General features: G+C 31.6%; 1 protein-coding gene across 1 annotated transcript in view; it reads left to right on the top strand.

The window, feature by feature from the left end:
• Positions 1-800: 800 nt before the first annotated feature.
• Positions 801-14,188, top strand: part of LOC134728049 (uncharacterized) — a 64,493-nt gene continuing 51,105 nt past the window's right edge. The window contains exon 1 of the mRNA XM_063592448.1: positions 801-819. Within this exon, the coding sequence (XP_063448518.1) occupies positions 801-819 (19 nt within the window). The remainder of the gene's footprint in view (positions 820-14,188) is intronic.

Below are 14,188 nucleotides of genomic sequence, written 5' to 3'. Positions count from 1 at the left end.
GTCCCTAATGCTCTTCAACTTCGTACTTTATTTGGCCTTTTAAAAAAAATGTTGATTCGAGCGTCACTGGTGAGTCTTTTGTAGACCAAACGCGCGTCTGACGTTAGTATAAAGTTTTAGTCCTGGTATCTATGATGAGTTTATTTATAGACAGATTTTAAATAAATGCAATATAATTGCCATAGTGCCTATTTCCGAAAAAGATATTTAAATTTCTTACTCGTTTTATTCTATGGTTCAAATCGTATACAGACCTCTAGTGCTTAGTGTTGATTTTTACTCGAAGATAATCAATTTGCTATAGACTAGAATTTTAGTTTATTAAAGGATCTTTTTGATAATTTAAAAAATATCCTTTAAATAGAATAAAAAATCGAATTAAATCTCGCCGCGATATAGCCTTTTTTGCGCTCATGCGGTGTAAATCCAACTACAATCAATCAATCATTAAATATGTTTCAAAAATTTTCCTTTACTAAAACAAAAAGTAAAAACATATAAATCTTACTCTCTGGTCGATTTTTAAATTCATTTTTGCAATTCTAATTTTAGTCAATATTAAACACCAGACTTTAACACTTCAGTTTAAAGATCATGTGCACGGTCTGTTAGTATTCTATTGAAATATTTCAGATATCTTGTTTAAATTTTTGATTTAAATTGCAACGTGTTATTTTAAATCAGTCGTTATGTAAGGTGCAGAATACAATTATTGATTTCGGGGTGTTTCCAAATGAATTACATAATATTATCTAAAGTTCAAGCGCAATCCGTTGTGTTAAAAGGAAAGTTAAATCAAAATGGATGAAGTAGTTTCAGGTAATAAAGCTTTTCTTATTATCAATATAATTTAATACATATGAAGAACACAAACCAATTAATTTTCTGGTGACGTAATTAGTACAACATATTACTGTGTGGTTTGGAATTTGATTGTTAAATATTGAATTGGTCGTATAGAAAATCAAGATGCCTGTCCTTGTAATTTCTAATTAGTTTTCTGGATTTCTTCAACTTTGAGGTGGATGTTTAACAAGGTTGTGATGTGACTTTGAATTGTCAATGATAGTTTCGACAACACATTAAGAATATCAATAGATATAGAAAGATGTGGTGTGAGTGCCAATGAGACAACTCTCCATCCAAGTAAGAATTTAAAAAGTAAACCATTATAGGTTAAAGTACGGCCTTCAACACGGAGCCTTGGCTCACACCGAACATCAAGCATGCAATGAACAAATGAATTCATAAAAGGATCCGTGAAAAGCTTACGACTAAACTTTGCCTTCCCAATGGCATTGACAAGTGCACTTTTCTGAAAGGCTATCTAAAAACAAGAGAGAGTGCTTCTAGGTTTAAGTTTCATTAAAACATATTTTAATAAAGAGAAAATATCGATATAGAGCACACTCCCAAAGTCATGAAGACATGAAAGTCACATTAAGTAAAACAACAAAAACTAACATCAAGCCGTGTAAGTTGTACAAAGAAGATTAAGTAATACATATAGCTCGACAGTTAGAGGCATAAGAAATGTAATATGAGTATACGTAGCTGTATATGAATTTACCCGACTTAAATGGTTGACACTAGTAGAATATTCTCTAATCAGAGTTTCAACAGCTTTCAACTGATGCCTAACCTAGTTGGTTCCACCAGCCCTTATTGGTGCCTTTTACAAATTAACCGTCTGGATCTATTTCAAAATGTGTTCACTAGTCACAGAACATCAGCTGCGTTTCCCTGTCAAACCGAAGCTATTTGAACATTCTTTACAAATGTTACTGAAACGTTCTTTTTCGTTTTATTTCAACATATTAAGTGTTGCTTACCCGCCTGTCTATTTTTTTTTATCCTCTAATTTGCTCTTGTTAAGTATTTTGTTAACCCTTGAACTTGATCACAGTCCAATACGCGCTTTAGGAGAAAATATTTACTCAAAACACCGCGAATTTTAATATGAAGAACAAATATATATAGCGCCGAGGAAAATGTCCGTAAATTGTCTAGACTTCTACTTCTACCATAAAATCACATATTGAAGATTATGTCACATGTTAAAACTTACAGATGAGTGCAGTTCTAACCTGTACAACAAGTTAACTTGATAACCAGTCATCTTGACTGGTCAAAGTTAACCTGTGACAGGATTTAGGACTGCTTTGGCCAGTCCAAGGACCATAATCTACAATAAGCTGACTTGGTCCTAGAACGGGTTTTATAATTCAATGTCATCGGATCGGAAATAAATTGTTAAATAAACCCGGAAATCTTCACAGTAGTAACAAATTAAAAAAAAAGGTTACTTACAGAGATTTTAAGATCCAGTGAAATGTAAAAATTTCAAAAAGTTCAATGCCAATACCTAATACGCTTTTGTAGAAACGTTCTTCAGTATTTTTTAAATATTTTTCTTTAGATTTTAATGATAATTATTAAGATATATATATTCTACCACTGCATCGAGTGTGATACAATATATATCCACTCGAGACAGTTAAATGTACAAATTTTAAACGCGAGGCTCGCCGAGCGTTAAAAATATTTAAAATTTAACTGTCGAGAGTGGATAAATATCTTATTACACAAGATTTAGGTGGTGAAATCTGTTTCTCTAATGATTTTCAAACAGTACGCAGGCAAACTTATTCCTTCTTTACGACTGATCTGCAAAAAGACGTGTTTTTTCTTTGTGACGTCATCAGGCATGGTCGCCGTTTTTCATGCCGTCACAATAGTACATTCAGAGGAAAACAAAAAATTGAACGTCATAATAGGATTTTATCCAATGAAGAACTGAGATCAAACGCACCACACGTTGATTATTGTTTTGTATACAATGGGTTCAGAAAGGGATAAATTGACGAAGAATTAGAGAAAATGGAACATACCATATCTTTGTAGATGATAATCAAATTAAAAAGGCAAGCGAGAAGACGAAACAAAATAAGTTCTTAAAATAAGAGATCATAAATATTTAAATAGAATAGATAATCTATTCATATATATACAGTCAGGGGCGTTACTTAAACAAGTAACTTTTTTAAGTTACTTATATAGGTAATTTTTGTTTTTAAAAAATATAAAATTACTCAATAAAAGCAGGGACTACATGTAGTTTTCATGAATTTTTACATCATTTTATATCATAAATTTAAGAATTTGTAAGATTTGAGAGGAGAATAGACATAAAAGGTTACTTTAAAAATAATGACAAAAATGTTACTTGAATAAGTTATATTGTACATCTTTGAAAGAATTAGTAATAACACTTATTTTAGGAACATATGTAATTGTTTTAGGTTACAAATTATAAATAACTTCAAGTCTTAATTAATTCATAAGTTTCTATCTATTTATATCTGTCTACCTTCAAGATTTTGAAGGAAAACGATATTTTAATAGTCCCAAGAGACCAATCCTTGACCAAGAAGCGTCGATATCAAAGATAAGTGCGTCAGAAAAGCAATTAGTGTTTCAGAAGGACTAGATTGTTTTATTTCATGGGGAAAATAACCAGATGTCTGTAAACATTTGTTAAAACTAGTAAAATTTGTATAATTGGTCACCTATGAAAATAATATTTAGAAAAGTTACTTATATAAGTAATTTTTAAAATAGCCTCGTTTTCAACATAACTTAAATAGGTAATTTTAAAAGTTACTTGTTTAAGTAATGCCCCTCACTGATATATATACATAACACATTATTAATTCAAATACACGTAATCATCATACACAACACTTTTCATTTTAACCTATATATGAACACCTGAAATATTTTATAATATTTAAGGTGTAACAGTATAAAAAGGGATACAACCTGAGTTCTAAATGAATATATAATTAACAAACGTATCTAGTTTTAGACATATTATGTAATTATATCTTATTACTTTAAATTGCGTATACACTCAAACTTTAATTTTAGTCGGATTAAATATTTAAAAGTTTTTTTTTTATGTTTCGAATTTTATTAGATAATTCAAAATTAAGATGTTTATTTACATATATTTATTCAAATTAAGTTACATGTAGGTTGCATTTCTGTAAATATTGACAAATCATTTAACCAATTGAACTCCCTTTACGGCTTAAACTGTACCACTTGTACTATGACGTTTTGAAAAAAAAATCTATCCTAGAATGGAAAGTTCATATGCACTTCTATTTTTTTCAAAGGTCAAAATAAAGGGCTGTTCGGCAAATTTTCAACGTTTATATGCCCCCAACTTCTAAGTGTTTAAACTAACACTACATTTCTTAACTATCCCTACCTAGACTGAAGGGTTACCATTGATTTTAATATCAACAATATTCAAATGTATATTTTCTGGTAACTTTCCCAAGTTATGTCTTTAAGAGATACAACTTACAGATCAGAACTGGGTACCAGTATGCAAACAAATATAATTTATTTATTAATATTCTAAATCTCCCCAAAAGAGGCGTGGTTTGAGAAACAGCTGCATTTACAAAGTGCAACCTATAAAAACATTTAAACAAATAGAAAACTCTCTAAAAACACCTTTTCTCATATAAATACTTACTTATCAGAATTATAGCCTTAATGAAATCACTAATGAAATTGAGAAAGGAAAAGGGGAATGGGTCAAAGCGACAACAACCCGACCATAGAGCAGCCAACAGCCGAAGGCCATCAATGGGTCTTCAATGTAGTGAGAAACTCCCGTTCCCGGAGGCGTTCTTCAGCTAGCCCCTTAAAATATATATACTAGTTCAGAGATAATGGACGTCATACTAATCTCCGAATTATACACAAGAAACTAAAATTAAAAATCATACAAAACTAACGAAGGCCAGAGGCTGATGACTTGGTACAGGCGGAAAATTGCGGCGGGGTTAAACATGTTTGTGAGATCTCAACCCTCCCCCTATACATCTAGCCAACGTAGAGAAGTAAACGCATAACAATACGTCAATTAAAATTCAGTTAAAGAGAAGTCCGAGTCCGATGTCAGAAAATGTAACAAACGAAAATAAAAAAAATGACAATAATACATAAATAACAACAGACTACTAGCAGTTATCTGACATGCCAGCTCCAGACCTCAATTAAACTGATTGAAAGATTATGTCTTCATCATATATATGAATATCAGACACAATCCCTCCCGTTAGGGGTTTAGTATCATACTATCATAAAATATATGAGAAGAACATAACCCGTGTCATGCCAACAACTGTTTTTTTTAAATAAATGTGGTTAGTTCCGGTGCAAAGACCCTATAAGTGAATCAATATTAAAGCCAAAATATGCAATCTTTAATGACCTGACAACAGTATCGTAACTATATCTCTTCTTAATAAGTCTGTTTAAAGGTTTTTTAAATTTGGAGGTGAATACTGACATGTTTGTGCTTTGTGGAGAATATTACCATAAAAGATTGGATGTGAAATACCTAAGCGTATATGATGTCTGCATGTTGAGTTATATTTACGAATTATTTCCTTATATCGATGATAAAATTTACACACCCTCTCTTGTTTTTTTAAGAGAATTTGAAAACATGACTTTAATTATATCCAGCTTACCCTATGTGCATGTTTTCTGACATAAAATGCCTAGAACCGGTTTAAAACTCTTCTGGAAACATATTGAAAGCGTTTTAGAATACTGTAAATGTAATGTTTAGCAGTCAATTATTCCAACATTCAAGATTATATAAATTATCCAATCCTGCCCCTGTCTCCAGTCCACTGTATGTCTATTTGTCAATAAAATGACTTCTAACATCTGATTGTTGCATAACTTCCACGCACATTTATTGGTTTCTACATACAGAAGGCAATTGTCTGTTTTCCCCCTGGGGACTCAAATTTCCTCATTTACTCTGCTGTTTTCAGTAATTGAATAATTAGTACATATTCAGGATAGAACCCACTATTGTAAGTTTTCTTGAGATATTTTTATATTTTTAGATTGTATTATTTATGCCGCGATGACAAAAAAGCAGATTTAGGTGTTACAGCTTACTTTTGAAAGGACAAAAAACACCCCACTTATAATATTCAGGAAGTATCTATGAGTTTCAATGACTGCGAAGAGTAAATATAAAAACTAAACAATTAAAAATACAAATATGCATATTTTATTAATTTATTTTGCATTCAGGCCTTTTAGTAAACTATGCCTACTGTAAACTGTGAATTTATGCTGAGTCATCATATTTAAGGCCCAGGATTTTGTCAATACTCATAAAATATTTATAAAACTTAATATTTGAATAAATTTCATTAAAATGTGTGAGATAAACCAAACTTGGTTACATTCTGTATGTTCTCTTATTTCACCCAATATTGGTTGCATTTCTGTAAATATTGACAATGCATTTTCCCTTAGGAACTCCCTTTACGACTAAAACTATGCCACTTTTACTATGAAGTTTTGAAATCATATCCTTGAATGGAAAGTTCATAAGCACTACTAGTTTTTTCAAAGGTCAAAATATCGAGCTGTACGACATATTTTCAACGTTTAAGAGTTTCTCACTCTGATAACAACCTTGCTGGTTATTGTTTTATTTACTAGTCTATAGTACAGACGATGCATTGTTCGAATGATCGATTTGTTGTTCACAACGGTTAACATAATGTTTCGCCTAAATGGATTTCAATTATTGAAGTTAATACAAAAACGTTTAAACTAACAATAGATTTCTAAGCTATTCCTACCTCGACTATAGGGTTACCATAAATTTTAATATAAACAATATTCACATGTACTTTTTTCTGGTAACTGTCTCAAGTTATGTCTCGATGAGATCAGAACTGGGAACCAGTATGGAAGAAAAATCAATTTTCTAGGAATATTCTAAATCTCCTCAAAAAGGCGTGGTTTCAGAAACAGCTGTATTTACAAAGTGCTACCTGTAATGTGCATTTACATGTTTTTTCTTGTTTTTTTCTAACTAGTACATTTAATACAAATTCTAAAATAATACTTCCCGTTCTCTTCACTGCATTCACAAAATCCTGAAATAACCGATAATGTTTGTGTATATTAAACGTTTTTACCGATATATGACAGTTTATTATACAATTGGTACGCGCAGCCTACGAAGGTCAATTTGGCTACGCCCCCTTCCCCCCCCCCCTTCCCCCATGAAGGAACGCACAGACAATGCCATCCGTGTAATGCATAGAGTTAAAAGGAAAAGACTGTAAAAGAAAAACAACGTTAACAATGATGTTGATATCCCATGGTATAAATATATTGTCCCGATGCGTTGAATTACCTTGCTATCCGCCTTCTAGTTGAAAACACACTTTCCTTTCTTTATGGTAAGTGCATGTGATCACATGTGCGTACTTTTATAGCCATTGTTGAAAGTTATATAAGAATATGATATGTGAAAACGATTTTTTTAACGTGTTTCTATACTATACATTCCAATATTTATTGCAATATCAACTTCAAACATTAAGCTTGTGACTTAAATTATAAAATAAGTAAACAAAATAACTATAATTCACATATATTCATCAGATAAATGTTGAACAGAAAAATTAGAATTCGAATTGTTAAAAAAGTTGTTTCTTAGTTCCATATTTAATTTACAGTCTAATATCAAATGTTTTTCGTTTTCTAATGTTTTACATATAAGGCATAATCTCTGCTCTCTATGAATATTACAATGTCTGCCTTTTTCTATATTTAAATTATGGTAACTAATTCTTAGTTTTGTTATTATTTTTCTATAAGTAAAGTTTGATGTTCTTAAATAGTCTTCAAAACATAAATTTTGTTTAAGACTTCTTAATCCAAAGACCATTTTTGGTCACCTTATCAACGTATAACAGTGTATAACCGAAGAAAGCTACAAAGTCAAACTTATGCAAGGGTATATATATTTGATAGGGTATACTGAAAAGTTGGTCCTTTTACATCGATTGCTGTTTGAAACAATAAGTAGTTAGACAAATTAATAAGTTCCAGAACTATCCCATGCGATTTTTTTTAGCCCTGTCATTATATTTTCGGTCTAATGTTAACCTTGAATCAGTTTGTAATTCGCTACACTCAAAGGACCAGCTTAGTCTAATGTCAACAGTTTAAAGGAAAACGGTATTATTTATTCTGTCATAGGCGATAATGTAAACGTTTTCTAAATTTAATACTTTTTATAATAAAAACTAGGATAAAACAGTGATTTGTGGTGTTAGCTCTTTATTATTGGATTTTTTAAATTGAAGCCAAATAGTATCATGTCTAACATTTAACAGATCTTGTAATGTATATGTATATAGTCTAACGCATAAGGTAATTTGGAAAAAAGAACAATACATGTTTATATAAAAAAAGGTCAGGTTTAATATGAAAATACTTAAACAGGGTACTAGTAATCGACAAAAGCAGACCCATCCACAGGTCCGGTCATTAGCAGACCTGTCCAAATTTCTGATCTGGGAAGACCTGTTCTCCGGACTGATCAATATCAGACTTTTCCACAGAGCTGGTCAATATCAGACTTGGCAATAGGTCCAATAACTGACCAATTTGTAACCCCTGACTCAGCTGCAACATGCTCAGATGTTCCCCCTCTAGAACTATTGCTTATTTACGATTGCTTAACAAATTTTGTATCCAGTAATCTAATTACCACTGTACCCCGTAAGGGTGAAGCTTATTTATTAGAAAAGAATGTGAAATTTTATCGAATGCTTTTGACCATGACCAAATTATCTGTTTGTTTACCGTTTACCATGTTAAGTGCGACATCATCTATAAATTAAAGTAGTTGTGTTTGACAGGATCGACCTATGAGAAATCCATGCTGTAGGGGAAATAAGACACACGGTATATGATGAAACAAATAAGCATAGACAGGTCCTGCATTAAATTCGAACCTGTTACATGTACATATACTATTTATTGTTGTTTTGTTTCGTATAAAACTCTTTATATGAAACAGTTATATTCAAAATCATAAATACATATTTACAAAATACTAGCCCTTCTTCCCGCTGTTATTGTTTAAATAACGATAACTCTATATTTCACCGTAGGTTGAATTGCGCAATGCAATCTCAACTTATTTTCAAGACACCCATGCAAATCTGGCAGACAGGTCTAGAAATGAGGTAGCTTTTTTGGTTGATCCGTAATGACAAATAGTTTCAAGCTAATGGTTTCAACAAAAATATGAATGTAATTACATAATTTTGCAAGCTTGCAATGAAAAAGTTGCCTTTTTAATGAAAAACAATATAAATTCCACGACCAAATAATTCTTTATCTTGAAAGGACCAGAAATCTGTGTGTGTTTCCACCATGATTACTGTTATAATCATTATTCTATTAATTAGTAAAAGTATTTTCTATAATCATGATAATAGAAAAAGTCGTTGTATTGAGCATAATCATGTGTTTTTAACGCATAATTTATATAAAATGTATGATGATTTACGTTGCCTGAACATAAAAGTGCATACATAGTTGTCTCCCTTATTGATATAATCAGTTTCAGAATGTGCATAACTGGCTTCCTGATAAAAAAAAATATCCAAGAATTCCACAACAATAGACATTATACATTTACTAAAATTAATAAATTTGGCTTGAAATGAAGAGCAATACCGTCCCTCCTTAAAATGCAAAGTGGACATGACTTAACACTTCGGCGTTGACATGAATATCAATGTGGTCATTTCTATTAATTTCCTGTTTACAAAACTTTGAATTTTACGAACACTAAGGATGTATTTATTCTAGGTATTGAATACCTAATCCGTATTTGGCACAACCTTTGGGAATTTGTTATCCTCAATACTCTTCAACTTTGTATGTGTTGGTACTTTTGATAAATATTACCACATTATTATTCTAAAATAAGTGATATAACATGACACATATTGAGCACCTGCATTGCTGCAAGTTTGAGGAACTTTCACATTTTACCTTTTTAAATAACTGAATATCAACCACATCAGCGGTTTTATAGTAGCATTTTGCCTGCGTGTTCAGCCTCGAACAGTAAACATAATCATAGTCAATTCAAATTCCGCTAACCATGCAGCATTTAGCAATTAAAACAAATACTGGTAATCTCACATGTTAATTATCTCGCTCAGTGTGTAAATATGTTGTCTCAGTGCAGATTACATGCAGGCTGAACATTCTTTTCTTATAGATCATGTTCTCATTCTGCATTTAATAACCTACTGGGTGTTAAACAATGATTGATGCATCAGTTCAACTTAATATGTAGTGTTCTGTGATTTATTTCGGTTTTATTTATGTGTATAAGTACTATTGCACAAAACTGAGCTGTTGCACAACACTTAGTTACTCTGTTATAGGTTTTGAAGGTTTTATATCAAGTGATAGTGGGATATCGCTTGGTATAAACTCGAGTTCCTAAAATTTAATATAATATAACTAATAATATTGGCAAGTTGATATTACTATAAAATGAAAATAGCGAGAGTTCATTTCAAGCGAAATCCTATTCTCACAAGTTCGTTAAATCTATTTTGCTATATTGTTAACACTTTCATTGTGTTAAATAATGTTAATCGTTGATCTAGTCTCTTTTTACATTCCAGTATGACGTCAGATATCCGTTTCTGGTTTCAAAATTAAATATAAGAAATATCAGACATTTAGGACGTTTACGACGCTTTGGAATATAATCCATTTTGATATAAAGAAGATATTCAGATGAAAAGCGTGAGTATAGTATCGAAATAATCTCATATATATGTTGCCATCGACGAAATGTATATAATTGAGAAATAATCAATGTAAAAATGGAATAAACCCAAATCAATTACAGAAAGGAATTCTCATTTAAAATATTTGCCCCAACCCCTGAACAATGTGTTTGAACAAATGGATGTTTGATATTTCCGACGAAAAATAGTATGACCGCCTAAAATTAAACTGAAAATCCCCCCCCCCCCCCCCCCCCCGCCCAAAAAAAAAATCAAATCAAATCATAAGAAGTTTGATATCTTTTATAATATTACTATTATCTTTTTTTTTTTCTCACTTTTATTTATTTTTTAACATGTTACACACCGTGCAGACGTATTAATATAATATCTTAATAGCTTGGACCGCGCTACTTGTCGCTGGAGTATTGAGACGATGGTATCGGTCATTTAATTTTATATGATATTTATCCGTATCATTGCGGTCGTCTATAATTGTTTATTTTTTATAACACTGTGAATGAAAACAATACTTTCTAATCCTCTCATTACTACCGCACGTAGAAATAGACAAAAAAAAAGATGTGGTATGAGTGCCAATGGATAACTTTCGATCCAAGTCACAATTATAAAAGTAAACCATTATCGGTCAAGGTACGGTCTTCAACACGGACCCTTGGCCCGCACCGAACAGCAATATGTATATTTGGGATTATGGACATCTGTCTTATTGATTAAAATAACTTGAATATGTATTCACTTGGAAATAAAAATATAACAAAATTATACTTAAAATTGACCAATTTGTATCAAGAATATACACAATTAAGAAGACAAAGGTAGGATTAGTTAGCATTGTAATGTACACTTTATTGTGTATAAGCATAACATTAGATACATTAAATGTTTATTTTTTCAGATTGTATAAATTATAAACGAAGACAGTATCCCAATGACATGTTTATCCTTTTGATTATCCTTCAGGTATTTATATTTTAAATCTGAAACCTCGTTATTTTTTGTATGCCCGTTTGATTTTGGGCTTAGGAGTTAATCAAACAGTTGTCGCATCAATGCAGTAGAAGAGAAAGGATATTGGGTCATCCACAGATGACACATAACAGTAAATGCACATAAAAACACAAAACGCCATGAAACACAACACCTAAAAAGAAATTGGAAATATTCTGCAATCAGTGTCGAATACAGACATTTTTATCGGGCGGGGACATTGAATGACTTAGAGGACACCCGCTCCAGTCAACCCTAAATAATCAACCAATTGTTTCCATGGGGTGGGGTCCACTTGGAAAACCTTCTACATGCATGAGTTTTGAAGAAAGAAAAGGATTATTTAAAAATAAAAATATGATTGAAAATAATAAAAATATCCATAAACAAACTGACCGAAGAACAAATACTTGCAACATTACCGGTCAACAAGACAGGCCTGCTTTGGGTTGAAAATAGATTACACTTACAAAATTAAACTGTAAATCAAATTGTGGTCGACAAGAAATGAACTTTGGTTACATCTTCTGACATCAGACTCGGACTTCTTTTGAACATAATTTTAATGTGCGTATTGTTATGCGTTTACTTTTCTACATTGGCTAGAGGTATAGGGGAGGATTGAGATCTCACAAACATGTTTAACCCCGCCGCATTTTTGCGCCTGTCCCAAGTCAGGAGCCTCTGGCCTTTGTTAGTCTTATATTATTTTAATTTTAGTTTCTTGTGTATAATTTGGAAATTAGTATGGCGTTCAGTATCACTGAACTAGTATATATTTGTTTAGGGGCCAGCTGAAGGACGCCTCCGGGTGCGAGAATTTCTCGCTACATTGAAGACCTGTTGGTGACCTTCTGTTGTTGTGTTTTTTTCTACGCTCGGGTTGTTGTCTCTTTGACACATTCCCCATTTCCATTCTCAATTTTATTTCAAATTGTGATTCTACTATACAAAATGCTTTTTTTTTTAATGAATGTGACCATATTCAGCATAACATATTTTCCACACTGAACGTTTCAGCATGTTTATGATTGGGAAATACATAGCGTTTTTCAAACGACATTCTACATAATGTTTGTGTATATCCTGACTGTTTATTCTAAAACTCGAGACGTTCCGAAATTCCTGTATTGGCCGGATTAGAACTCGGTAAAGACAGAAAATAAATCGATTTTGGCCGAGTTGACTTATCTGTATTACATAGGCAGTTGTCATCATATTATGTCAAATAACACAGTAGTTAAAAGAGTGACGAAAGACACCAAAGGGACAGTCAAACTCGTAAATCTAAAACAAACTGACAACGCCATGGCTAAAAATGAAAAAGACAAACAGAAAAACAATAGTACACATGACACAACATAGAAAACTAAAGAATAAACAACACGAACCCCACCAAAAACTAGGGGTGATCTCAGGTGCTCCGGAAGGGTAAGCAGATCCTGCTCCAGTAGTTAATGTATTTAAGAGTCATTCTCTATAAATATCAAAGAAATTGGAAATTATTTGTTTTAATTTGTTTGGAAATTTACTAAAAAATTTAAATTTGAAAGCTAGTGTATTTTCTCAGAGTTCCACAGGCTGTTACAGTAACACGAACATGTGACAGCTTTAATTTTTTGAATTTTAACAGAACAACAGAACTATAATTTTCCTTTTTCGGGAATCTACAGTAATAAAATTACAACTTCTTCTTTTTATGTTAAGACAGTTTAAAAACTTAGTTTTTTTTTCAGTTTTTGAATTTTCAAATATGTTGTGTAACCATGGCAACACAAATTTGTTTTACCTTTTTATATCTGCAAAATTTTTTTTTATGCCTTTAGTGCACCTTTGCGCCACGTTTTGTCTTGTTCCATGGCTATGCATTTCCTTGTAATTTTGGTGCTCACATAGAATGACTCTTAGTTAATAAAGTACTATAAACTGGCTATTGCTGTATTGATCCTTCTGTTGAAACGAGGTTAACTGTATTGAAGAGTTGAGGGCTAAAACGGAAAGACACAGTTCATAAAACTTTTATTAAAGAATTTATTTTTTTTACATATGAACTAAGAAACGTACTGTGAATATGATACAGAATATGATATATGAACTTGTCTTTTTGCATTCACGTCCATGGATTTTTGGTTAAAATTGTCGGATGTAATATCTAGTCCAAGTACCTATTGATATGCTATAACAATTCATTTAAACCAGCATAAATAAAGAAGCTAAGAAGAATAAATCAGACAGTTTAACTATTCCTAATAATGGACGTCTGCCTTTGATGATCAACGGAATTGAAACATTGCCTTTAAACGGAAGCACTTCTCGAAAAGGCTGTGGAATATTTTCATTTCAATACCTCAATGCGCTAAAAAATACACAACATCATTCAAAATTTTCATTATTTTATAATTTTAAGTTAAAAAAATATAATACAAATGTTTTTTGTTTTATGTATAACAATACGTCCAGCGTTAAGTAAGGCGTTAGGTAATTGAAACCGGAAGTGGACA

This window comes from Mytilus trossulus, chromosome 8 (assembly GCF_036588685.1).
Source record: "Mytilus trossulus isolate FHL-02 chromosome 8, PNRI_Mtr1.1.1.hap1, whole genome shotgun sequence".
Classification (NCBI taxonomy): Eukaryota; Metazoa; Mollusca; class Bivalvia; order Mytilida; family Mytilidae; genus Mytilus; species Mytilus trossulus.
The sequence above is the reverse complement of the archived record's forward strand: the minus strand, read 5'-3'. Positions and strand labels throughout refer to the sequence as shown.